This window comes from Alternaria atra, assembly GCF_907166805.1.
Source record: "Alternaria atra isolate CS162 genome assembly, contig: 35, whole genome shotgun sequence".
NCBI lineage: Eukaryota > Fungi > Ascomycota > Dothideomycetes > Pleosporales > Pleosporaceae > Alternaria > Alternaria atra.
Genome location: NW_025091334.1, coordinates 1094313 through 1120537, shown reverse-complemented (window position 1 = coordinate 1120537; position 26225 = coordinate 1094313). Strand labels below are relative to the sequence as shown.

Sequence of the window (26225 nt, the reverse complement as noted above, 5' to 3'; positions counted from 1 at the left end):
AAAATGTCTCCTAGTTGCATGCCATGATATTCGATAAACAGCTACCGCTAGTTACCGGGGATAAAAGCCTTATCTCGCATTCTCTTACGCACACCGATATGTTGCATACAAGCTGAGACAACTTTAATAATAGTCGCATAATGCGTATCTTGCGTTCGTACTGTTGCGGGGTATGTCCGTTACAATCTCGGCTGCAGCTGCAGTAAGGCGGCATGTGGCTTTACCTGTGGGAGGTGCTTCCAGCCGATGCGACGCCTGTCTGATCGGTGAGGGAGCATGCGTTCGATTGGCGAAGACTGGTTTCAGTGGGAGAGCACAACATGATTTGTGTTACTTTTGTTGTTAACGTTTCGCCAGCGTGGGATACGATTCGACGAGCGGTGTTGTGACACCAGGCAACCTCTGTGGGATGGTCCGGATGTGGGCTTGGCTGTGTAAGGCGGCATGTGGAATGTGATGACTATGAGCTTTGTCACGCTGCTAGTCACAGCCTTGGAGAGTTTACCGCTTTGCGCGCCTCACTTTCTCAAGGTTAATGACAACCATCTGGGTGTGTCATGTAACCTCTCTTTAGCCCGACAAGGTAGTCTAGTCGTCGTAGAACGTCAAAGGTCGCTATCGATTCGCAACGCGAACGCGAAGTCAGCAGTGAATGAAGATCATGTTCGGGGGTCTGTGGGATCTGCGGGGATGTCCTCCGCCCGCTTTCTGCACGCCTTACAGTTCAGCGTATGCACCTCGACGCATTTGATATCATGGGAAATTTTATCAGGAGATGTTGTTTGCAGGATGGCTTTCGCTGTGTTCTTTCACAGGTGGATGCGAAGCGAACGCGCTTTCGCAACCTTACACGCGACTATATGGGAGGATTTCGAAGAAGCAAACACGAAAGCACGTGCTAAACATCAAATCGTGCTATTGAGAGTCCAGCCTAGCGTTGAGTCGGTATTCGCAACCGACATAATCACAGCATCGTGATCTCTAGCAATAGACGTCGGGTTCGCGTCCAAAATGCGATGTCCCATTCGCTCCGAGCTAGAGGAAATGACGAGTACGATCCAAAAATGATGTGCACCACAAGCTTAAAGAGGGACTGGAGTTGCCGAAAGGAAGCGAGGTGTCGTAACCTTATCCCAAATGCCCAACGCCATCTTCACGTATTCAGGCAACGGGGTCTTCTCCGCAGCATCTCAATAACGCCTTTTCCGCTAATTTCCTAGCATTCAGGACAAGAGATAAGCTTGTTGCTGCCCAATGCAACGCTTCACCGTATCAAACCTTACTCCGTTTCCGTACCATGTTGCAGTCTGGAGCTGCGGTACGTGGAGATGGCGTCTCTGATACTCCGTAATTTTATCAGATGATAGCAAAATCAACGGCGAGGTGGGGAGAAGTCCGATGGGCAACCTGCAAAGCATTCCAACACTGCCCCATTTACACGCTATACCGAAAGACATGATCGACACTGCATTTGCGAAAAGCGCACCAAGGAATTAACTGGAGAGAGGACACTTGCAGATTTTCTTTAGGAGAACGCAGGTCCCTGCTTCATGCAGATACGCGAAAGGAAGAGGCTCTGAAGATCTACGAGTGTATGCAGACTGTTCTTACCCCAAAATGATCGACGCAGTACGCGCGACCCTTTTCATTCGTTTGCAGCGCTGCAGAACAATAGGTAATCCATCCACACGCACGCAAACGTATGACTTTCAACTTCCGAGTACCGATCCGCTCGTTACCCGAGCGAATTTGTGGCATCATAATCGCAAAGCTCGTACGATTTCCTTCACTGTAACTGCATAGTCTGGAATAGTTTGTAACCACAGGCAGCCCAGTATTGGGTAGTATAGATGCGACAACCTTGGTTAAGATGTCAAGATAGCACGTGTATAGTGTTAGCCAACGCCAAGAAAGGCGTCATCACGTTCTTGGAAAATCAAGTGTTAGTCAGGGTCCAAGCTATCGATTGCTTGGTTCACCGGAAGCCTGCGTCACGTTTTCTCGACGAGCCGCCGGGCAGAGTGGCAGATAGCGCCGGAGCACAGCTACACCAGGAACAAGTGTCGCGCTCCTGTCAGAATACTTGTCGACCAAATTCTTTGATTAGTAAAAGATGTGATGCAAGAAAAATATGTTCTGAGGTTGCATGATGTAAAATGCAGGTTGCAGTTCTTTTGCGGGATTCTTGCCCTGATCAATACTACTCAGACGTTGGAGGCGTTATTACCTGATTATGCGGGCGGCTGTTTTGTTTTGGAGGTGAAGGATTGAAGGGTTTGGAGATCGCCTAGTCAACCTACCGTCGCTGTCACCGTTCTGTCTGCAAATCGTTTTTGCGGTGTGGAAAAGGCACTAGCATGTCCCCCGTGAAAAACAGCGATGCCAGCCGGGCAGATATCCGGTGAAAATATGACAGTTTCGAGTTTTCATAAATCGTGGGTAGCGGCGCATACGGAAACGTATACGGCAGGTGGTTTGGCTTTGGTTCAAGGTCATGCTTTGTTTTTCTTATTTGGTGACGCGCCTGAGGTGGCGCGCTCCATGCAGAAAGGGGAGCACGTGGATATGTAGTACATACACACATTATCCACTCACTCACACCTTTTCGACATGTAGCTGATGCAGTGAAGAGGATGCGGATTGACTTGCATTGCATTGCAGGTATGTTGGGTATTGACTGGAAATCATGGTTGATCACTAGTATCAGGTGTGATGTCGCGCATACGGATGCTTTAGAGTCCGTTTGAAGTAGCAAAAGTAGTGATGGAAAAGGGAGATGATAGTCCCGTTCAACGCGCATACAACGGCCACTGATCATGACCCTCACAGACACCTTACTTTGCTTCTTTGCGGCCGCTGAAGGTACATACTGATCGGGCGAAACAAAGATCTCAATGTGACCCTCGGAGATATCCAGTTGCATAATCGACGGCATGGATTCCTCCAAGATAGAGTTTGCGATATGGTTTGAAACCATGCCGTGGTATTGGAATTCCTCTGATCGGTGTGAGATGATCGTATTGTTGATAATTACAAACAATTACCACTATTATATGTGAAGCTGTTCGCCTGCACGGGAGGAAACTCGGCGAACAACAGCCGCACGGGCGAAACGGCTAAGGCGCTGCACCCGTACGGACCAATCTTTCCACTTCAGGGCTGTCACTAAGACGGGGCGGGGCGTGCGACGCCACAATATTAGACCGAGGAGATACCGTTGGTCATCACACGAAACATGGTCATCATGCATGTGTATAAGCATACCTTGGTAAAAAGCAAAGCCTGGGAAACCGTTGGATGGGAGCAATGGAAAGGACAGCCGCGGGCCTGTAGATCAAGTCCGCTATTGCGTGAACGGTATGTTCGAGGGTCCGGCAACGAAAAGCAATGCAAACAATGGCAATCGGAATGCGATGTTAAACCGATATGATACATTTTTTGTGAGCCGCGGCAGGGTTATGTATGAGTGGCTTGGGCCTAGAATCCGAAGATCTCCAACCGGCAAAAGCTAGCGCGAATCGAAGCAAGTGGAGTCCAACTCCGAGTCCGACTCCACACCACCCTCCACAGCGTTGCACAGTTCCCTAGTCTGATCGGTGAACGATGACGGGGAATGGAGGGGGAAAGACGGAAAAAACCCTGGGTATATCCATAACAGTGGTCGGCGAGCATTATCGAGAAAGAAGCAATATAGTTGCAGTTGAGAAAACTTGTCCCCACTATCCAAGCCTTGGATGGGCGCGGGTAATATGTTAATTTAGAGACACGTGAGGTGAGGAGAGACCTGAGACCAGAAAGAAAGAGAAAGGGAAATAATGATCCCGAAATGCTTTGTTTCAGCGCTAACCGCCCAATGATGATGATGATAAGTTAAAACTTCCGTTTCGTTGCGTGTGCATGTGCCGCGTGCATTTGATAATGCATCTCTGTCTTCTACGATAGCTGTCCTGATTGATGGTGTGAGAATAAAAGGCGAGAAGGAAACCAAAAAGTAAATATGAGTATCCAGAAAGAAAGTGAGGTGCAGCAGCGCCGGGGTCTACTCATGCAAGTCATCATGCACGTCCAGATCGGCATCGGGCCGGATCTACCAGACAATGGCGCGCATCGGATGGCGACTGAGCTCGTGTAGTGGCTGCTGTGCAGGAGATACATCGTCGGATGGGAGCGTAGCGTGGACATCGTCATGCGAATGCGCCTGGCCGATGTTGGATATGTCGTCATATTGGTTGCTTCATTCGAGTCCTTGTTGTTTCTGGACGTTCTTGAGAATCTCAAGATCCATGCGTAGAATGGGCGAGTTTTGCGCTACGTCGCTAATGACCGCGATGGTACGTTTGAATAAGGCGGCGAGATTGGCCTTGGTGAGCCAGGTGTCGCTGGGTAGGAGGGGGTACAATTTGGACTTGTACACAGAGGCTAGGACGAGCATGTTTCCGAATTGTCTAGGTTGAAAGTTAGTTGGCTGTGTCAAGTCCATAGTTAAACATAGGCTTACGCATGAAGTGTACCAAAGATGTTGGTTACTATAAGCCTCTTCTTGCGCGTAGGCTGGAAGTAATGGTATTGGCTGCCAGGCTCTTCGCCTACACGATCGAACGCGATGGTACTCCTGATAGCGGCGTTGATACATTGGCAGGCGATCTTGATAATCTTGTGCTGGTCTTCGCTTAGATCAACCATCTGCACATTTCTATTGGAGGCCGCATTTCCGAAAGGCGAGGGCGGGTTATGCTGTGTAGCGCCAGTTGTGCCGGGAGGCGGAGGTGGGAACTCTAGCGTGTGGCTCGCAAGCTTGAGGTAAGGTCGCAACATCATGTATAGACCACCATAGTATTTGGCGCGTACACGAGCAATGTTGAGATCTGTCGAAGGGTATTCGTCATCCGACCATGCCAGTTCCGGTGTTAGTAGCTTCCGCCAGCCCTCGAGTATCTCCTTGTGGGTAAGTGCGTGGTGGGCAACTTCCTTGAAGCTGGTAGGGTCGAAGCTCATACGGCCACTGGGGCCATACAAGGCGTTGTGCGCTACGTTGAGGACAACTCGTAGGAAAGTCTGCGTGGAGTACAGCTTCATCATCAAGTCTTGCCTAGGACCTGCGCGTACTTCGACATCTTGTTGCACAAAATTGCTGTCTTGGTCTTGAGACCAGTTCTCGTTGACGCCTTCGGGGTACATAATCTCGCTTTGATGTGCAGAGATGCCGGAAGGCGGTAAAGTGCTCATCTCTGCTAGAATATCAGATTCCAGCTGCAGAGCTGTCCAGTAGACGCACATCACAAGATTGAGTCTGTACCGCTCCTTGGAACTCCAGGTATGCCTTCTATCACTGTTCACACGGAGCAGCTTGGTGTAGTCGGCTTTGATGAGGACCAGGGCGATCCGACAGGCGTTGTTAATCCAGCTCCAACTCTCCAATACTCGTGCATATTGACTGAGGAACAGCGCAGCTAGCAGCATAGCTTGCGCATGCGCGACCGTGTTGCCTCCTTGTTGGTTTCCAAGAATGTCTGTGGCATATGCATAATAGGCCATACCAGGTAGTAGATCGATGTTCCTCGGGCGTGTTTCGTCGGAAGTCTCGCTGTTTACGCTGTTGAAACTACCATTGGGGTGAGGAGAATTCCTAATATATCCCCATTCACTGTGGACGTACGGGTGTCGATCATTTTGCGGCGCAGGCAATGGCTCTGTATGCGAGCAGACTTTACCAAGGGCAAGAACGAGCAATACAATCGCGTTGCGCAACGACCGTTCAATCTCACCACGACCTGATGCAAGTCCATCGAGGTTGCTAGCCGAACGCTTTCGCTTCACTCCGTGAACGGGAGCAGGAGAGTGGGCGTTCAGAGGCTTCGCGTCAGGACTATATTGGTCACTGAAATCCTTGAACATACGTCTCAGTTTGTTCTCGTTCATGAAAGGATGGAAAATATGCATGGTCTCCATGTAGGACCTGAGCAGGTCAAACATGACATGGCGTCGAAAGTCGGGCCGACCATCTGCGCCAAGCCCGTTCTCCTGCCGTTGCTGCTGCTGCGGGAAATATTCTCGAGGTGTGCTGCCCGGTGTTCGTGTTCCATTCTCGGCTTCGGAAAATGGGTAGCCCCAAAGTCCTTCTTTGCCAGGCGCTGGTGAAGGGGCTTCTGAATCGTTACTGCTTTCCGGGCTTCCAGGTCCTTGCGCTCCGTCATTTAGGTCTTGGCCCTCGCCAACACCCCAGACACGCAACAGTCCGCGATCCTGCTCAAGCTGCATTGGGTAATCTGAGACTTCACGGCCGTTGTCTATAAGCCTTCTCAGGTACGGAATACCTTGATAAAAGATGCTCATTTGTTGCCATTCGTCCAGCAACTTGTGCGCTGGTGTAGTGTGATCACCTTGCAGGCCGGTCTGTTCCTTGGGACTAGTTTCAGTAGCATGGCTGCGGTCGGTTCTTACACTCTCGGCAGGTGTTGCCGGTTGTTGAGGAGGCGGCGCGAATTGCGATTCTTGCTTGATGGAAGCTGATGCTTGCGCACCCAGTGGCGACATCATGTTCGAGTGGGGAGCGATGGGTGACTCCATTTTCAGGTTGCTGTTGACACGGCCCATGTGTCCTCTTCCCTGTATAGGAGTAGGCCATCTGGATGTACCATGCTCTCTTGGGGGTGCGGAGAAAGAGGCTTCTGGCGAAGTGTGATTCGACATCATCTCGTGATTCCGCGATTGTGGAAGCCTACTCTCAACACTTGATTTCCAGCCGTTGAACTGGTCCACAAACTGCGACAAAACCTCGGAGATGCTGTTGACACTTTCTTGAAGTTGCATCATGCTTCTGTCTTGCCTAGGAAGGGGTCAGCTATAAACCAAAGAGAGGGAAGAGGCAACGCACTTGGGTGGCGGGACGTCCTTGTACTGACAGTCGAAGTTGTTCTCTCTGCAGAATTGGCACGGCCGAGCTTCGTCACATTTCTGTTTCCGCGAACGGCAATGGTTACAGGCCTGGGTGGCGCGCACCTGCTTTCGCCGTATCTGCTGTGCAGTGCCATAGTCGTTCATGTACGGGGTCTGCGCGTAAGGGGTGACAGGAGGGGCGTACTGCTGGGCAGGTGGTGGCGGCTGGGGATGATATGGCGGTCCATTGGGATGTGCTCCAGGGCTGATGCTGTGGTTGTATCCATTTGGTATGCTGCCATTAGGGCGATGCTCGTGGTTGATTGCCCACGGCTGGTGATGGCCGCCATGCTCCATGGGGGTCTGACTTTGGGACTTTACGTCGACACTGATACTGACGCTGGTGGACCGGGAACTGTGTGGCTCAGGTCCAGTGGTTGTCTGAGGTGTGAGTGGGGGGCGGTAGCTAGAGATTCTGTCCTGGGGGATCGTCACAGGAGATGCTCCAGTAACGCCATTGGAGTGCTGACGAGGTGAGGGTATGTTCCGTGGGTCCGCAAGGGCGCGAATATCAGATGGCGGAAGGGACGGTGAAGGAAGCGGTCCGGGATAGCCTTGGACGTGAGGAGTGTACTGGTTAGACGGAACCGGTAAGCCGTGAGCACCGTAGGGCGGAGACGCCTGGACCAAAGTGGGATGAGACGAAGGCCGAGTGGGTTGGGTATGAGGCGGTGGAGGAGGGGGTGGAAATCCGTGGCCGTTATACTGCGGATGATCAAGATTGCCGGGGCCCAAACGAGCTCTCTTAGACTGGCCGGGCGCGTCAGGATCAGCCATCCTTAGATATGCCAGACGGAATCCGCTATGGCCATGCGGCTATGTATGACAGACGACTACTGGGCAAAACGGATGGTCCCAGGACCACCAAACGGCAAAAGCCAGGAAGGTCGCGGGGGGTGGGCAGGTGGTGGAGAGGCGGCCTCGGCAGTCGCAGGGTCAGGAAAAGACCAATTCGCCAAAGTCAGCGAATGGCAGGTCAAAGATGATTTGCAGATGACAGCCCAACCCGCGTCATCGCCTGGAAGAGGGGAAGAGTTTGGAAAGCGTTGCAGGGCAAGTGCTCGGAGACCAGAGTGGGATGCAGGACGGGAGCTTTCCTATGCCGCGTGCGCGAAGAAAGGACCTAGCCTTGGGCAAGACTCTCTTACCATGGAGCCGGAGACAACTATCCGAAGCAGGTAAGGCCCAAAAGACTGAATCGCGGACGGTCTATGCTGTCGACGTTTCCTGGCTTGGTCGGCGAAAAGTGGCGCTATTGAGGCCGGGCCGTGCGAACGAAGGGGCCAGGGCGCAATCACAAGAGGCGCGAAACTAGATCAGTCGCAAAAAGGAACAGCTCAAAGCGAGACAAGACGGGGGGCGGGAGACGGCACAGCGCTGGGTCAGGCACGCTGTTGTTGTTGTTGTTGTTGTTGTTGGTGGAGGAGGGTGGCAGCGATTAGTAGCAGCAGCAGTAGTAGTAATGATGGGAATGGCTATAGTGTGCGATGGGTGTGTCGGGAGGGAAGAACACCATACTGAAGCTTGGAGAGATGGACGAGCATTGCAGAAGCGGCGTATTAGCGCAAAAGTGAAGGATGTGCAGCACACAGGTCGCTTGTGCCATTAACCCAGCCTACAGGACAAGGGTTTCGGCGGGGCCACCAGGCGCGCTGTGTGGTCCATCGACAAGGACGACATGGCACCGTTGTATCAAACAGCGCGAGCTGCCAGAGCCCGTCATGTGCCATAGGATGATGCCGTTGCAGACAGCAAACGTTGCTCCCGCCCGACGCGACCGCATCCATTGATAACTACTTGGGGGCCGTCTCCAGCCGTCGGCGACACGTCTGCTTGAAAGGATAACTCGGTGCTGCGATGCCAGGCCCGGCTATGTGCCAGTCACGGGGTTCGTTATTTCGTGCGGCGATGCGCGGTCCTCCGCTCTGCAACAATCATCGTCAACAACCCCCGTGCATCTTCCAACAGGCCGGCCGTCAGCAGTCATAGTCGGATAATTTCCGCCCAATTGCTGGCCCTGAAGATTCAGGAAGCTGATCCGAGCTCTGAGGCCAATTAGTCACTATCCCTAGTCTGCCAGCCTCCACTTTGCAGCGGCACCGAGGCATTCGAGAAGGTTGATAGAAGTGATGCGCTGCTTGTGGCGTGCAGGCCATATCTTGCAACGCCTCGTCTCACGCCTGGTACTGTCTGCTTACCATGAGCACTCGGTCCCGTCCTTTGTGCTGCAACGATTCATGCGCCGAGTCTCCGCGAGCAGCACCCGTCACTCACGACTCTGGCTGCCCAAAGATCAGCGTTGCGTTTCCGGGCTGCAGATCCTGACGAGACTCCTATAGGCAGTCTGGTGGCCACATAGTGAAGTAGTGTGTGTACTGCTGCACCACCCTTTTGTCCGCCTCGTTCGCTAGGGAAATCGCGGCTGCTACTCACTGGCAAATGCCGGAGAGGCGCCGGTCTCTTTACAATCGACGTTAGTTCCATCGTGTCCAAAGTCGGTCCCATAAACTAGCGCGCCGCAACACGCGACCGCCATAATGGCGTCAGGAACATTTACAAGCCGACATGTCGTAGGACCCCTCCATCGCACTTGGAGTAGGTTGTTACGGTGCACGCCGCAGTGGCCTGGACACCCTTGCAAACATGGCCAAGCTCAGGTAATCCGGCCGTGAAGGGCCTGCCGCAAAGAAACGGTCAGCTGTCCGGCCATATCAATCCAAAACAGCAATGCCTTTGATGCTAAGCTCTTCGCAGAGATAGCTATTGAGCCAGTTTGTCAGATGACGAGCCGACTCTGCCCGGCCCTGTTCCTCACCGACGCTATGGCAAGTTGCGGTCTGCTTCAGACTAGATGATTGATGCGTGAGAGGACCTGTCCGATAGACGACTCTCCACAACCGAGATTGTCTAAGCAAAGCCGGCCTGCGACCAGCGTAGGAACACCCTGGCTCTACACATCCTGGCGGCTGTCGCTTCACCACGTGGAACGCATGAGGCGTCCAGTAGAAAAACGGGGTGTCCCTTGGACTACCTCTCCACCGAGAGACGGCGCAAAAACGAGTCAAACTCGTGTCGACAAGTTGCCGTCGAGTCGGTGTAGTCGCTTCACTCTGCGACACGGGCGACTCAAGGCTTGCCATCGATCGGAGCAACAACACTTCTAGAAATTTCATGCCCCAGTCGGCAAGTAATGTAGTGGCCCTTGTTCGCCTGCCTGCCGCTTCTGGCAAAAAAGCATGCAGAAGAGGTTGGAGAATCGGCAAAACGGCGCGACACGGTGAACCTTGAGACGCACCCATGGAACGCATTCGCCTTGCCGTCTGGAGATCCAAAGTGTACGTGCTGACGCAAATGGAGTCAACAATGACGGAAGATATGTAGTGACGTCGCAAGTGACGATGTAGACAAACCTTCGTCTGGTCGCTGTCCACCTGGCGGTGCGCGCGGTTATTGCCTTGAATTGGCTCCTCGGAGACATGTCCTGCCGTGTCGTACCAAACGTAGAGAATTTGTAACCAGGGGACACAGCCTCTAGCATGTCCCCATTACCAGGTGACACGACCAGATCAGATTCCTGTTTGTGTTTCGTAGATGCGTGTAAAGCGCAAGTGTCACACAACTGGTACATGTAAGGAAACAAGTAGACGGATGCGATTGCGCCAAGCCTTTTTCGACCATGACTGCTTACGCGGGTCTATCTTACATTGCAAACACCACAAGAGAGAACGGCTTTATACCTGCCGCCTATCAGCTTGCGGCTTCATTTGTGTAACTCGATGCATCGCCAGGTGTTGCATATTGCACGCATACGTGAAGTGCGTCTGCTAGCGATCCCTTCGTAACCGAGGCGCTGAGACGCCACTGAGACAAGTCCAATCGCGCATATGTATACGTCACAACCCAATTTACACCCTGAAGACGAATAGGCACCACCGCAAACACCTCCAACACCCTCACTACAGTGCCTTCGATAGCGCAAGATCGCGTGGATCACAATCTCTTGTACCAACAGACTCATCCTAGCTTGAAGTCCCTTCAAGCAGAACATCATGGTCGCCACCCTGATCTTTAGCGTCATTGCGAGCTTCATCGTCTTTCAGATAATCTGGAGGTATCGTTGCCTGCAGCAAAATATTGTACTAGCAAAGAGCTCCGGACTACCTGTAGTTGCATCGCCATGGAACGTATTCAGCATCTTCTGGCTGTCCACATTCAAACTATGGACGCCGTTGCTGCAGAGGTTGATGCCAGAACCACTTAGAGGCATGTGGATGGAGTAAGTTTATCTGACTGGACCAAAGTCGAGTTGTTAACTTAACCCTGCAGTCTTCTACATCCAGAGTGGGGTTACATGAGCGGTCATGGGCCTTTCAAGAAGATGGGCATGGACGTCTTCATTGTCGCTTCTCCTACCAGAAATATTGCATATGTTGCCGATGCGGAAGCTGTTAACCAGATCACTAGCCGCCGCAATGACTTTCCCAAGCCTCTTGAAATGTACGGGTCGCTCGACATATATGGCAAGAATCTTGTCACTACTGAAGGATCAGATTGGCGTGCACATCGCAAACTAGTCGCGCCAAGTTTTGGTGATAAAAACAATGAACTAGTGTTCAACGAAACTCTTCATCACGCAAAGTCGATGCTTGGTCTGTGGGCTGGACCTGATGGTAAAGGCAACCAGACCGTGGCTGATCCATCCGTTGCGGCAATGAACTTTGCTCTCTATGTTATTAGCGGTGCAGGATTCGATGTACGCGTAGTATGGCCGCATGAGGAGGGCAAGAAGATGGAGGCTAAGAGAGGTGGAGAAGATTCGATCTTTGTTGGATCTGAAGCACCCCCAGGCCACACAATGAATTACAGGGAGGCTCTTAGCCAGCTACTCCACAATATTATGTGGACTCAGGTTATGCCAGTCAAGTGGCTCTGTAAGTTTTTTTCCCATGCCATCACCTGACTGATTTGAGTTGAACTGAGTATGTTAATCTAACACATTCGTCTAGCGCGATCTCCAGTCAAAGTCCACCGTACAGTTGGCGAGGCTGTAGGTGAATGGGGTAAATACATGGACGAGATCTATGAAAAGAAGAAAGCCCAGGTCGAATCTGGCGACGACACGAAAGGAGGCATGGATCTCTTTGATGCTCTGATTCGTGGAAGCGGTATCACCAAGAAGGAGGGTACGACGGTCACGAAGAGCGATCTGCTGGGCAACGCTTTCGTGGTGATGTTGGCTGGTCATGAAACAACAGCCAACACACTACATTTCTCAATGATATTTCTCGCTATGAATTGGGCATCACAGAAGCGGTTACAAGACGACATTGACAAGATATTTGCAGGAAAGCCGATTGATGAATGGAAATTCGAGGAGCATTTCCAACAGCTTTTCGGTAGCATGGCGGCGGCAGTCATGAACGAGACGTTACGGCTCCTACAACCCATCATCAACATCCCAAAGTCTACGGCGCCAGGTCGACCCCAACCATTGAACATTGGGGGCCAACAGTATATGATACCTGGGGATACGCACATCTTCCTCAGTGCCGCTATCCATCGCAACCCTAAATACTGGCCAAAACCATCCGGTGGATCGAACAAGGACGAGATCCCTGACGTGGACCAGTTTCGACCTGAACGCTGGCTCATAGACACCAAGCCCGACAACGACTTTGTCGACATCAACTACGATGATGAAGAGCTACGTGGACCATCGGGAGAAGACACTTCAGCTCAACTTTTCAAACCCGTTAAAGGCTCATACATACCCTTCAGTGACGGCTTTCGATCATGTATTGGACGACGTTTTGCTCAAGTAGAAATCCTCGCTGTGCTTGCGGCGATCTTCTCGCAGTATAGCGTTGAGCTTGCAGTCGATGACTTCGCAAGTGACGAAGAGGTAGAGAAGATGCCAAAGGGAGGCAGGGAGAGGAGGGAGTTATACAAAAAGGCTGAGGATAGAGCTAACGATTTTCTTCGGAATAAGGTAGCGAGTATTGTCACGCTGCAGTTAAGGGGCGTCTCGATACCGATCAGGTTAATGAGGAGGGGAGAGGAGAGATTCGCTTTCGATTAGATGCATACTGCATTTATCGAGTTGGACTTTGGATGTACAATATTATGGGAGACGACCTGCATGGTTAGAGGTGCCTGTCTTAGAAGCTACCCCGCATACGTCACAGCCTCAAAATTACCCCACTGAGAGCCGCTACATCCGCCATAACTCCGCTACGATTAGCAACACGCTGTATTTGTAAAGATAGTTTATACGTATTCCAAAGTTTTCACCCTCACGTCTACAATCGTAAACGGGAATCACCAACCCGACATACACCAAGATGTCACCACCAGTCTTCCCACCTGACGAGCTACGACAAATCGTCCAAGAAGTAGCTACTCTACTCAAAGAGCGCAAAGAAACAATCTCAGTAGCCGAAACAGTAAAGTCACTTTACTCTCCAAAAGCCAAGATTACCTACTGACGAATTCACACCAAGGCAGCAGGCGGTCTGATCTCCGCAGCACTCCTTTCCTTTCCCGGTGCATCGACCTATTACCGTGGAGGCCTTACTCTCTACACGCTCGAATCTCGTATCGCCTACTGCGGTTGGACTCAAGAATCTATCAAATCCTACAGCGGCCCAACCCCCACCATCGTCTCTGGCCTCGCAGAGCACACGCGTAAGACACTGGGTAGCACATATACTGTTAGCGAGAGCGGGACGGCTGGACCGACGGGGGGTACGAGTAGGAATCGCACGCCAGGCTATGTGGCGCTTGCTGTGGCACGAGAGGGAGGCGAAACGGTGACGAAGGAAGTGGAGACGGGGAGTAGTGAGCGCGAAGGCAACATGGTGGCTTTTGCCGTTGAAGGGTTGAAGTTGGTACGTGATGTTCTCCAGGGGGGTAGTGAAGGTAAGTTGTGAATCATGCAATGTTATCTTGTATCGATGAATCGCTCGAGGGAGTAAGTGGTGCGAAATTCAACATTACCGAGCATCTGGCTGTAACATGTTTCGTTGAACTTACCTCGTCTTGAAAGGGAAGGAAGGAAGGAATGTGTACTATTTATTGGCCTTCCATACTCGATACCCGAACTTCCAGTCCAGATCGTGCACGCACAACCCTTTGGCCATGTTTCCCTCTAGTAAGATTTAGCGATTTGCCGCTTTTCCCGCCATGGACATCATCTATTTCTCTTCTAACAACGCACGTCTTCTTCGGCTAGTGCAGGATTGTTAACGTCGATACAAATTTCTTATCCTCCGATGGGACCCAGCAACTTGGTATCACATCAACCACGCCGCGTATCGCCAACCCCGAACAGGGAACCTCAGCCGCAACGCATCAAAGCTCGCTTACCCATCATTCCGTTCCTTCATACACCCATGAATGCGATCTGGTGTATTTTGTTGGCGAGATAGCCGCCCAGATGCTGCCCAGCTGTCGATGCACGGGTGGGGCGTAGGCAGGATTTGCGGCGTGGACAACTCTCTGACCCGCTTCATGGACGTTTCCAAATTCATACTCTCCTTACAGAGCATGCGTGGCTGTAGAAGCAGGTCGTGGAAGGTGGGCGTGGGGCGAGGTATGCGACCGGGATGTTTTCAGCGCCACGTGTGATTGTATGCAGCCCTGTCTAGATGCAGAAATCACATGATACAGGGTAGAAGATATGGTCACGAGAGGACTCGGGTGTCAGTCCGGTGCAATGAACTGAGTCCCGGGGTAGGCGAGACTGCGGCGTAAGGGTTGATGTGGCGGAGTTGTTCGAGAGGGCGATGGTAGGTATGGAAGGGTTAAGAAGGATCAGGTGGCCTTTGGACTTCAGATTGAGGTCTTTTATGTTGCTCAGTTCCAGCTGTACCAGAAGACTTTCCCGAGGCTGACAGTCGTGGATGCAGTTCCTTCCCTCAGCGAGGACATGAAGTCTGACAATGCGCGTTGAGAACTTGCACACCTCTAATCAACAACTGACAGCTTTTAAATCTATCCGTAGTATGAACCAAAATAAAGAAATACGCATGGCACCAAATATGGACCTCAGGATTGAAGCACATTGACCTTTGTCACATCACCAGCATTTGGATATCTTCACATGATGCTTGTGTAAATAGACCAGCTACTCATCCAGCATATAGTATCATGTTTCCCTCTACACGCAAAATTTATCACTTTTACAATATACCTACTTCCGCAAATGCAAGCACCCTTCCAGGCAGTCCCATTTCCCGCACCGTCACCAGCTCTACTACCACCTCAACAGCATTTCCAGCAGTTGCAACCACAGTATCTTCTTCTCCCGCAACCTATACTGCAACTGCAAACTCTCTTACACCCTCAGCCCCTCATACAGCCTGAAGCTGCGATAGGTCAGAAAACGCTGTACGTCATCACCTACTCTTCCGAAGTCCTCAAACGCTACCCGAACGCCGAGACACAGCTTCTACAACACATACCCAACGGTGTACCAGCGCTCCTCACGATATACTGTCACAAGTGGCGCGCTCCACCACGCGCGATGTGTGAGATGTTCTCTGGGGTGAGTACGCAGGTGCAACAGTTTTTACTGGGAAGTCGAACGGCGGTTGGGGAGATGTAAGTACCGCCTACATGTTTTCATAATAGTTTGGAGAAGAGAAGTAGGAGATGATGGGACTGATGTAAGATTTGACAGTAACCAAGCCATCATCTCTATAGCCAACCACTTCAACGCTGGACATCAGGTTGCATCTATACAGACTACATGTCATGCGGGTACGCATCGGAGTGTTGCTGCAGCGGAGATTGTGGCAAAGGGGATGAGACGGCGGGGTATGAATGTTGTGGTTAAGCATTTGCATCGGAGGAGAGGAGCTGGTGATCCTTGGTAGTTTGATTTGAGTGGGAAACCGGTAGGTGGCTCTACAAGTGAGAAGCCAGGCTATACGAAGATAAAAGAAAGAAAGAAAGAAAGTGGGTTGTCTCGTAAGAGCCAATCTGGCGGCTTTTAAAGTGTTTCTCTATTCAGCTCCTCGACGCTTATTTCAGTCGCACGACCTCATCATACTGTGCTGATTTTGTTTTTGGCGACGGGATACTCAAACCATAGATTTTCCGTATGTAGGTTCTCGAAGTAAGTAGGAGCCGATGCCGTGAAGAAAGCATCGTGGATTTTTGAGGTTTATATGCAGTCGAAAGAGTGATCGTAGTGCAGTGATCTCAGCGTTTTAGTCGCTTTTTCGGTCTCGCAAAATCCACACACTCTCAACCACTTAGATTTTTAAATCGTCCTCTTTGATCCCATGCATGTCTTCTTTTCCATAAATTTTTGCGTGGCACCACGGCCAACGCCAAACTCTACTGTGACTGACTAATTAGTCCCTTGTTCTAAGCTTTCTTTTGAAAAGAAACAGCACAAACGTGCATGCTTGCCACTTGGATTACGAAAAAAAAACAAGACCATGTCGGGATCGCGCGTTACTTTTGGAAGACTCACAACGAGAGCTTGATATAGAAGAGTGAGGGTAACCGTAGAGGTATTTATATGCGATGACAACAGGCGGAGCAACTAGTAACATTAGAGGCAGCTATGGTATCCATTGTAAATGCGTAAGATGACGCGGATATCTTCCACACAGGATCCTTTACTCCTTTTTTAGATTCAGCACTGAGATGTTGCGAATGAAGACTTGTTTTTTGGGATCCGATTTGAAGACTGTGAGACTGTATGTTGAGCTTTCTCGCACATTTTGGAAAGAACAAGCATGACTTTAGGATAGCTTCTTACTCCACTCCTACCTCTTCGTTCGATTTTGTGATGACATTCTTTTGTGAACGTGCGGCAGACTCGAAGCTCACCGTGCATGAGGCAATGATAGAGGCTTTTGATGTGGCCAATTCGTCCACTCCCGTTCTTCTGACTTCGCAGTACGCATGTTTCTGATCGCAAAAGCACAGCACACTATGATTGAGCCTCTCAGTATTCTGAAGCTCGGTCAGGCCCTCATCACTAAGTCGAGTAGGCGTTCTTTTCGGGGTTTTCGCGTGGAAAGAAGGACAGGCAGCAACACATAATCGAACAATCATGTTGTTTTCGAAAAAGGACCAGGCACAGGAATGCACATACCTGTATACCTTTTTGATTTTGATAAGGAGACAAGCGTATTATGATGTAGGAAGGGAGTTGAGAAGGTATTATGGGAGTTTATATACACATTCTCACTCCAGCGTCATTGCGCGCTGAGTCGCCTCTGTGAGCCACCATAGCTCACAGATTCCTGTCATTAGCCACGCACGCACAAGACGAATATACGATATCTTTGCACAGGTAAAAAGCGATAATCATTCACAAACCCCTTACCGCCTCGACTTCCTACCAAGTCTCCCAACCATCAGCCCGCAATCATACTCCAATTCATACACACCCGAACCACACCGCTTGCTCCCCTAAAGAACGCTTCAGTATCAAGCAGAGTGCCACCGCATCAACCAACCATCCAAAGGCCGTGAAAGAAAGAGACCGTCCATTCGTTCGTCCGTCCGTCCAAGGCCATGTCCGACCCAGCATGATAACAATAAACCTTACAGCTACAATCCAGCCCACGCGTAGCAAAAAAACAACAAGACAGCCAGCAAAACAGAGAAAACCAAACCGCATAGCGCATTCACGGAGACCAAAGCAGCTCTCCTAGGGGCCAGTTCCCCTCCAAAACGCCGTTAAAACTGAAGAGTTGTCCACTCAGGATTCCGAGGTGTTGCGATAACATGCATGTTGGTATCGAGGTAATGTGAAATGAGGTAGGTAAGTATAGAGGTGCAGCCTCCAGGGCGGTCGTGCATGTGCGCGTGTGTTTTATAATATAGATGCCCATTTCCCTTCGCTGAGGAGAGAGAGAAGCTGATGGATTAGGATAAGATAGGGTTGTAGTGTAGAAAAGGTTATCGGAAGCGGGAGTTCGTGGTCATCGTTCGTTGCCGCTTCCGATGGGCCACAAGTGATCGTGTTCGATTGTGAGGTTGCGCAATTGCAGTGAAGTTTGGTCGTTTCGTGTTAGGCTGCCACTGCTCATGATGGCGCCATGCCCTCCATAGCTCCACGTTCAAACTCCTCAAGTCGCTTTAGCTTCGCGGTTAGCTCTGAGAAAATGTCGCCCATGTGGCAAGCTTGCTCAAGTAGAGGCGCACTGCCGAACGGCTTTACTAGATGACGCAGGGCGAGGGTGCTGGCACAAGTCTATCATCCTCATTAGCATTCGCTTTCTTAGTACTAAAAGTATAAGGGAACATACCTCGATTCTGGAGATCTGATGCTCGACGAAATTGATCAAGAATCGGTCCGTTATCTCGCCACCCCTACTCTTCATCCTTTCCAACAGCGCCGTCTCGGGCGGCTTCAACTCTGAGCATCCTGGGTTCTCGAGCGAACTGCACAGCATCTCCAAACGTAGACTAATATTCCAGAGATCCCATACGTCTTCTGTATCGATGGTGAGCTGACTACCCGCCATCTTCTGGCCCGCCGTAGCCTCTTTCTGTTGTTCTGCAGGTTTCTGTTCCGTCTGTCGTTGGATAGCAAGACGACTGGCCAGCGAGTGGGGGTACATGAGGTATATGTATTCAGGGTTCTCAAGTCCTTTGAGACGGCGTTCACCCAGATCTTTGACCTCGAAACCTTGGGAGCTAAGCGATCGTAGTTCACCACGGATCATCTGACTGTTCATGTCGTCGCCATATGCTTCTTCAGATCCGGCTGAGTTCTTACGATCGCCTTCAATGTGCGTCTCGAGCAGACGTTGAATCTCAGCGATGAAGTCGGACGAGACGGTGATTTGACCTCCATCAGCAACGGAAGAGATACGAGAAGCGCGATTGACCATGGGTCCAAAGTAGTCCATGCGCTTCGTGACTGGGTCGACTTCACACACCGGCGTGCCCCAGTGGATACCCATACGGACTGAGAGACCTCGGAAGATGACATTACCATCAGGGTCAACGACTTCCTGCCCATTGACGCTGTTGAGAATCTCTTGCGGCCACTGTACTTCGAGTAGCTGACTCTGAATCGTAAAACACCACAACAGAGCTGACGTTACAGTGCGGAAAGCGACCATAAAGGCGTCGCCTTCCGTCTTGACCTCGTAACCACCAATGATGCGCAGCTGTCGGCGCATGAGTTCGTTGTGCATCTTTATTGCAGAGCGCATGGCAATCGGGTACGTTTCCCAGAGTATGGTCGAGTTCTTTATATCCGTGAATACCAGACTGACTTCTCCCGTTGGCGCGTCTACCTCGTTGTCGAGTCGAGCAAGCTTAGAATCACCAACCAAATTGCCCTTCTTTCCACGTCTGCGCGTGGCAGCGAAATCAGGATCTGCACCAGGAGCGGGTATGAGAGACATGCTCTGAGTGCGGTATCGAGCACGCTGCTTGCTCTTGAGATCGCTGACACCAAGCAACATCACCATGATCTTGTTAGTCGCGCCGAAAGCGATGGCCAAGTCGCGGAGTTTCTGAGCGGCAACCATCAAGTCGTCGCGCTCCGATCGTGCGACATCGACAGCGAAGTCTGGAGTGAGATATTCCCACAGTTCTCGCGAAGCTATCAAGATCATTTCATCTCTGTCGCCAAGGGTAAGGTTGAGGATGTGTGGGGAAGCGATAACCGATGGCGACATTTGAACGTATCCAAATGCTCTTGACACCTCGAGAACGTCGTTTAGTTTACCCTGTCGCGAGACAAACCCGCCGGCTTCTCGTATCCTGGACCTCTCACCGGGTTCAGCGGGGTCATGTTTTCTGGTAAGAATCTTGTGTCCTCCTTCTGAACGGATCAGAAGGGCTTGTGCATCACCAACGTTGGAAATGTAAAGCTCCATCTCTTTGAGGAACAGTACAGTTGCCACACTTCCAGATGTCAGGTCATCATCGCTGAGGTCAGGCACAGAACTGCGTGTTTGTGTCGATGGTGCAGTGAGACCGTTCTTGTCCAGACCTTGACTTGCAGCGGTAGCTAATTCCTTATTAAGACCAAGGTAAGTTCGTCGCAAAGCGTCCGATGGCGTTTCGTTCGGTCGTAAACGCTCGAGCTCGTCGGCGAACCGATTCTTGAAGTGATCGTACAGGTATTTGGCGATTTTAGCTCCGCCGCCCGCAAGTGGTTGTGCATCAAACAGACCCAGCAACTGCTCGTCGTCATGGCTACGGAAGCGGGGTACAACCATGTCCATAGTCGAGATGTGTTCGTTGCGACCCAGAGAATCGGCCATACCGTACGCCATTGTCCCGACAGCAGAGCCAGCAGTGCGCACTCGCCGGTCTTCTGACTGTTCAGGTACGGATGGAACCATCATTGTGACATCCATAAGCCCAAGCACTCGAAGATTGATCAATGAGCTGAAGTCAGTAAGGTCGCGCCCTTCTCGCATGCTCATACCACTACCACTATACGAGCCGCTCGGTTTGATCTCTAAACGCTTATTGCCGGACAAATTCAGGTAGCGGAGTTTGTGGTTCCAGTTCCAATTCCAGTCATATGGCCAATTCGATACGTTGTATTTCAGCGAATTGCTAGCCACATCGAGAACAGCCAACTGCGCAACCTTGCCAAGTTCGGCCGGCAGGACCTGGAACTTGTTGTTGTTGATGTGGAGGACCTTGAGCGAACCAACTTCCTCCAGATCCTCTGAAGGTAGAGATGTCAAGTCGTTGCCCGACAAGTACAGCTCAGTGAGGTGTTGCCATCTTCGGATCGTGCGAGGTGGTACGTCGTAGATAAGATTGTACGCCAGATTCACGATTCGCAGCTCGGGAAGTAGACATAGTTCGTCAAACACGTCGTCGTTTAGCCGGTTGTCAGCCAAAAACACGTGTCGAAGGGAGCCCGCAAAAGTAGTCACCAAGCGGCTACTAAGGCTGGAGTCTTTGCGGGACATGGGTGTCACAGTTCCTTCGGTAGCCGCACGAGACGCGACCGATGTTTTGCGTGCCGTGCTCGAAGTGTTGTATGATGCCTGCGACCCTTTCCGTTGTGAAGAAGCAGACGATGCACCAACACTAAGACCCCCTGAAGCCTGACTCGGACGGCGATTCTGGAAGTCTTCCAGTTTCCCCAGCTCTTCGTAACTGGGACTCGAGGCCAAACCTGGTGTGGCAAGTGTAGACGCTCCATCTACTTGGCTCTGTTCGCCGTTTGTTACCTGTGGAGGTGATGCGCCGGGCTTGGGAAATGCGTCGAGGACGTTAGAGGAAACGTTTAGTGTCTCTAGTCGTCGAGCATACCAGAGCTCCGAGGGAAGTACGCTCAGATTGTTCTCACGCACATCCAGATACCGAAGCTCCACCAACCGACCGATCTCGGCAGGCAATACGTCCAGAGAGTTTCGTGCCACACTAAGATGTTCCAACCTGTAAAGCTTTCCAATGTTGTTCGATATTGACGTGAAATGATTCTTGTCGAGGATGAGCTTTGTGAGACCGGTCAGTTTGCCGAACAGATCTTCGGGCAGTTGCGCCAGTTTGGCTGATGCAAGATTGAGGACCGATAGTGACGGTGTTGCCTGATTGAGACCAAAACGTGTAACTGGGTTGTGGTTCATATGCAGGACGCGAATCTTTGGGAAGTAGCCTTCAAAAGCGGAAATGGAGTTGTGCCCGATCATCAAGTATTCCAGTCGCGGTAATTGGGACATGACATCCATACTATCAAGCGCGTTGAACCGCACATCGATTTCTCGAAGGTTGACCAAATTGCTCAGTGTTGGAGGGAAGCTACCAGTCAGTTTGTTGTTCGTCGCCCAGAGCCTTTCTAGACATGTCAATTGGCCGATCTTGGGTAAGCTCGATATCGAGTTGAAGCTGATGTCAAGATCCACCAGTGTCCGGACCTCGCACAGAAAGTCGGGGAACTCGTTCAAAGAATTCGAGCTTAGATTCAGACTGCGAAGCGCACGGTATTCCCCAAAGTACCTTGGTAGCCGGGTCAGCCCGTTATTGGAAAGTCGAAGACCTTGGAGACTTTGCAGCTTGTACAGGTCGGCATGGTCAAGAGATTGGAGACGGTTGTTCGAGATGTCCAGCATGGTCAAGCGGCTGGCAAGACTCAGACTGGGGGGTAGTCGTCGAGCGTCGTTGCTTGTGTATTTGATCTCCCTCAAGTTGGTGCATGCAAGGATAAAGTCTCTGGGAACATCAAGTGACAGATTGCGCGACAGATTGAGGGATATTATCTCAGTCGCTTTCTGGTAGAGTGTGATGGGTATGGTGATTAGGTTCCGACCTTGGAGATCGATGTGACTGAACTTCTGCATCTTGCTGAACCCGGGGTCCCGTTCCAGACTGGAGTATCCGCTCATCTTAGCAGGGAGGAAGGTAAATCTGCAGAGGTAGCTGTTGTCCTCACGCCCAACGTCTTCGAGACGATCCTGATCAGTGTATCCGGCAAGTTCTAACAATCGCTTTTGGATCAAAAGCGGGCGCTCATTACTTTCCAGTTGCCGCGAAGTATCATGTTTCCGCATCACAATGTGGTAGTTGTCCAGTTCGTCCTGCAGCACGGTCTTCTTTCCTAGAATTTGTATAATCTCTTTTACGGTCGTGTTCAAGGTGGCCGATAGTGTCGCAAATGTCGAATCAACTCTGAAGATGCGCAGACAGTATGTCTTGCTGTCACTCTCTTCCTTGGAAGGTGTTGTAGTCTCATCGGCGTCTCTCAGCTTGTCCATCTCGTCTTTCATACGCTTCACTGCCCAAGAGTCTGGCGCGTCCCAGGCTGCGGTACCGTCATCATCAGGTCCTGGTACAGAGATATCTTCGCCAAGGTTTGGTGGCTGCTTTGGCACTTCTCCTACAGGCGGTGTCATGGGCGGTTGTTGTGATGAAGGATTTACGATGCCTTCCATGTCGTCAAGATTCCTGTCTAGGAAAAAGACAGCATCGTTACCCGCTGTGCTAGCGATGGTATCGTTGGGGTCTCGTCCGGTGTTCTCACTCGCGGGTGCGCGCTTGTCTTTCCGGAAGGTTGGCAGACGGTGGTGAGGAGCTCTCATCCTTTGTTCCTTGCCTTGGGCCTCGACACCGTTGTTGATCGGCCGCTTCGCCATGTTGATCTGCGGAGACGCCTCTGGCCTTGGGAGTCGTGCCGTGTTGATGGAGGGATTCAGAGAGGTGGCCGAGGCCGTTCCAGCGGCAGCCAAGTTTTTGAGATTGTCTTGTGGCAGTGTGCGATCTGGCTTGTCCTTATCTTTGCCTCGTAATCGTGCGAAAAAGCCGTGTGACGTCTTGTTGGTGCTGGGTGATCGCTGCGCTATCCTCTCATCTCTTGTCATATCCGAGTATGAGCTTGGCGTTGGGCTTGAGGGCCGTCCCAGAAGGCTAGTCTTGGAGGCAAAGGCGGAGCTGAGGGCTGAAGGCTGGTTCGGGCGAATGCTGTATGTGGAATCTTCGCGGCTGGTGGTGGGACGCAATGGGTAAGGCTGGCTTATGTCTGCGCGTCCCTCCGGCGCCTTGTTCTCCTCCTTGCTGCCCTTGTGCCGGTGGCCAGTGCCAGGCAGCCTTACGTGCAGCTTATGGTGCGATCGACCCGACTTGGCTGAATGTTGCTCGGATGAGCGACGTCCTCCATTCTCACCCGGGGTAGGTACGTCCTATGAGGGGTTAGTGATACAGGTCCGAGGTCGGGGGGGTGAGGTGATAGGGAAGGAACATGAAGAGTATAAAGACAAGGTGCCTTCCTCCGTTGAGGTCCGGTGACCAATTAAAGACTCACCTTTGAGTCTTGGAATTCCCATGGCGTGACTTCCGAGGACGCCTGGGGTGTACGTGGTCGTGAACTGGTAGGCGAGGTCGGGCGCGACTGTTGTCTACTGCCTATGGTATTGCTGAGGGAGTTGCCACGGTTCCGCTGCTGCGTGTTCAAGCTCGTATCCGAGTTCTGACGGTCATCGGCGGGGAAGTCTTCTCCGAATACGTTTTGCAGGCGTTTGTGGAAGCCTCGACCCATGCTCGATTTGGAGCCAGTGCTGCTAACAGTGGTGGCGCTGGCTACAGAGGGCCGTCTGTCGTCTTTGATGGGAAAGCCCATGCTGTCCTCCCTGGTACCAGTTCCCGGGCGAAATCCAGGCGACGAAACGTCCTCATTCGAATCGTTGAAGAAGCTGCTCCAGACGCTGTTGGCCATGGTGCTCCCGTTGGGCGCGGTAGACCACGGCGCAACTTGGGAATTGGTGCTCGAAGCGGTGGGGGGGTTTCGCGATATCGACGGCACTCGTCCTCCCGACGTCTCCAGGACAGCCAGCTGTTTTCGGTGATGCCCAAAAGCGCTCGGCGCAGGGTTGTCCCAATTGGCAGGCTTGCGCGGCTTGTGCGAGGGGTCTTTGGGCGGAGGAGCTGGGGGGACGGTGCCAGGCGATATCTCGGACTCCCTCTCGACACTACATGGGGGTGTTAGCAGTGCTTCTTCCTATTCACAGAGGCGATGCACGTCTGGCAGTGAGACACGGCGAGACAAGGCCAGGCCAGGCCATTGTGGTCGCCATATGTCTCCCGCGTCATTTGGGGACCAGGCCAGGGCTACAGTCGAGGGCGCACAGCGCGCGCAACCTCCCCACCACGGCTTCCCGCTCTTGCAGCACAAGATGGAACAACGTACCGCGAATTGAGATTCTTGTCCGTCTTGACGGTGACGGGGGTGCCCCTCAGCGAACCCGCGCGTCCGTAGGGCCGTATTGTGTCGCCGGAGCGCGAACTCCACGAGCTCTCTACCGATCCATGGCGGCCGATGGTCTCGTTCCGCGTCATGATCACGGGCGGTGGGGGCGTGCGGTGGGTGAGTCGCGACTATGGCCCGCGCGGCTGCAGCGTTGATAATGGCGGCGACGGCGGCGGCGGCGGGCAGGGTTGGTGGAGACTGCTTGCGCAGAAAGGGCTGGGACGGCTACTTCATCGAGGCGGGACAGCAGCTGGAGGTGTGCAGCATGGGCGGCGGTCGGCAGAAGAGCAGCAGTAAAGGCGAGGCGAGGCGAAGCGAGGCGGGCGATAGGTAGCTATCTAGCGGCAGCAGCGTGGGGGAGACGGGGACGGGGACGGGGATGGCGGGCAGCAGGCAGTAGGAAGCGTCACAGGCGGGCGATGCGTCGTGGTTGTGAGGAATGGCTGACTACTCTCGACGACGACTCTGTTCCTCTCGGATGGTGCATGGGCATGGGGGCTCCACTTTGCTATGGAGAGCGGCATGCTCACCTGTGCATTGAGCAACAATGCGCCACCTGCGCCCACACCCTACCGCTAACCGTACCAGCTACCTACACACTACGGGGTCCTACCGAGCAGCCGTCTTCCTAGCAGTCCCATCCCCGGCCTAGAACACGAACCTGAACCCGGAACCGACTGCCACACGCATCTTTGGCCGCATGCAGTAATCTCGACGACGTTGCTGTACTTTTGATGGTTGCATTTCACTTGTTCTGTTTGCAGCATATGCTCATTTCAGTGCCTCTGACTTGTGCCTAGCCGTCGCACCTCTGTTCCCCCGCTTTTCAAAGCCACAGTCGCCGGAACATCATCATCATCATTATCATCATCATCGGCCTCCTCCCTTCGTCCATCTTACTGTACAACACGTAACCGCATTCGGCATCCATGTCTCCTCGAGGGCAGAACTAATATTATCGATAGCTCGCCCCAAAAGCGAATCCGATTCTGTGGCGTGACAAGTTACCATTTCTTATGCTTTCGCCCAAAACACTCTGTTTCATTATTCTCCGACGTCTAGGGTAGCTGTTGGCTAAGGGGGCTAAGTGGTTGGCTATTTGCCGTGTTGTCCGAGGAACCTTTTTTGCGCTACAATGCACCTACATGGCATGCACTATTATGTATCTATACTTTGTTGTGCTCGACGCTGACGTCATGGAGAATATTGCTTCAATGGAGGTCAATAGCGCTCACATCGAACCTCCGTGTTCCTACATTGCGAACTGCGTATCGTGACTGACTATGACAATGCCAGCCTGGGCATGGTCACATTACGTCCTTATAATCGATTCCGAACTGCTTCTTTCGGCAACCGGGTCGGATCATTTCACAACAGACCACTCATCGCAACTTCATCTAGTACGCGTGCATAAGAAGCAATCATTAAAGCTGATACGTCGCCGTGTCTATCTCACGTCCTTCTTCCTGCAGTGACGCAGTATATCTGCACTTCCGCACGTCGATGGAGAACTGCATCCAGTACCAGAGGCATGCTTCGTAAAGCTGCCATGGCGTGGCACCAAAGCAGCATTTACGTGCCACACCTCATACTGAAACAA

General features: G+C 51.9%; 4 protein-coding genes across 4 annotated transcripts; 2 read left to right on the top strand and 2 right to left on the bottom strand.

Annotated features, from left to right (window-relative positions):
* Positions 1 to 4234: 4234 nt before the first annotated feature.
* Positions 4235 to 7713, bottom strand: ALTATR162_LOCUS11274 (uncharacterized protein; the record flags this gene model as incomplete). Its single annotated transcript, XM_043318916.1, has 4 exons — positions 4235 to 4445; positions 4499 to 5602; positions 5657 to 6826; positions 6875 to 7713. 4 exons carry the CDS (start codon positions 7711 to 7713, stop codon positions 4235 to 4237), a joined length of 3324 nt encoding a protein of 1107 aa, XP_043174851.1.
* Positions 7714 to 10985: 3272 nt separating this feature from the next.
* On the top strand, positions 10986 to 13015 carry ALTATR162_LOCUS11273 (uncharacterized protein; the record flags this gene model as incomplete). The annotated part of the gene is made up of 3 exons (XM_043318915.1): positions 10986 to 11212; positions 11263 to 11867; positions 11943 to 13015. 3 exons carry the CDS (start codon positions 10986 to 10988, stop codon positions 13013 to 13015), a joined length of 1905 nt encoding a protein of 634 aa, XP_043174850.1.
* Positions 13016 to 13277: 262 nt separating this feature from the next.
* ALTATR162_LOCUS11272 (uncharacterized protein) lies at positions 13278 to 13865 on the top strand (the record flags this gene model as incomplete). Its single annotated transcript, XM_043318914.1, has 2 exons — positions 13278 to 13379; positions 13437 to 13865. The coding sequence occupies 2 exons, from the start codon at positions 13278 to 13280 to the stop codon at positions 13863 to 13865; spliced, it is 531 nt and encodes a 176-aa protein (XP_043174849.1).
* A 4121-nt stretch (positions 13866 to 17986) lies between these two features.
* ALTATR162_LOCUS11271 (uncharacterized protein) lies at positions 17987 to 24714 on the bottom strand (the record flags this gene model as incomplete). The annotated part of the gene is made up of 4 exons (XM_043318913.1): positions 17987 to 18154; positions 18210 to 23561; positions 23684 to 24347; positions 24566 to 24714. The coding sequence occupies 4 exons, from the start codon at positions 24712 to 24714 to the stop codon at positions 17987 to 17989; spliced, it is 6333 nt and encodes a 2110-aa protein (XP_043174848.1).
* Between the last annotated feature and the right edge of the window lie 1511 nt (positions 24715 to 26225).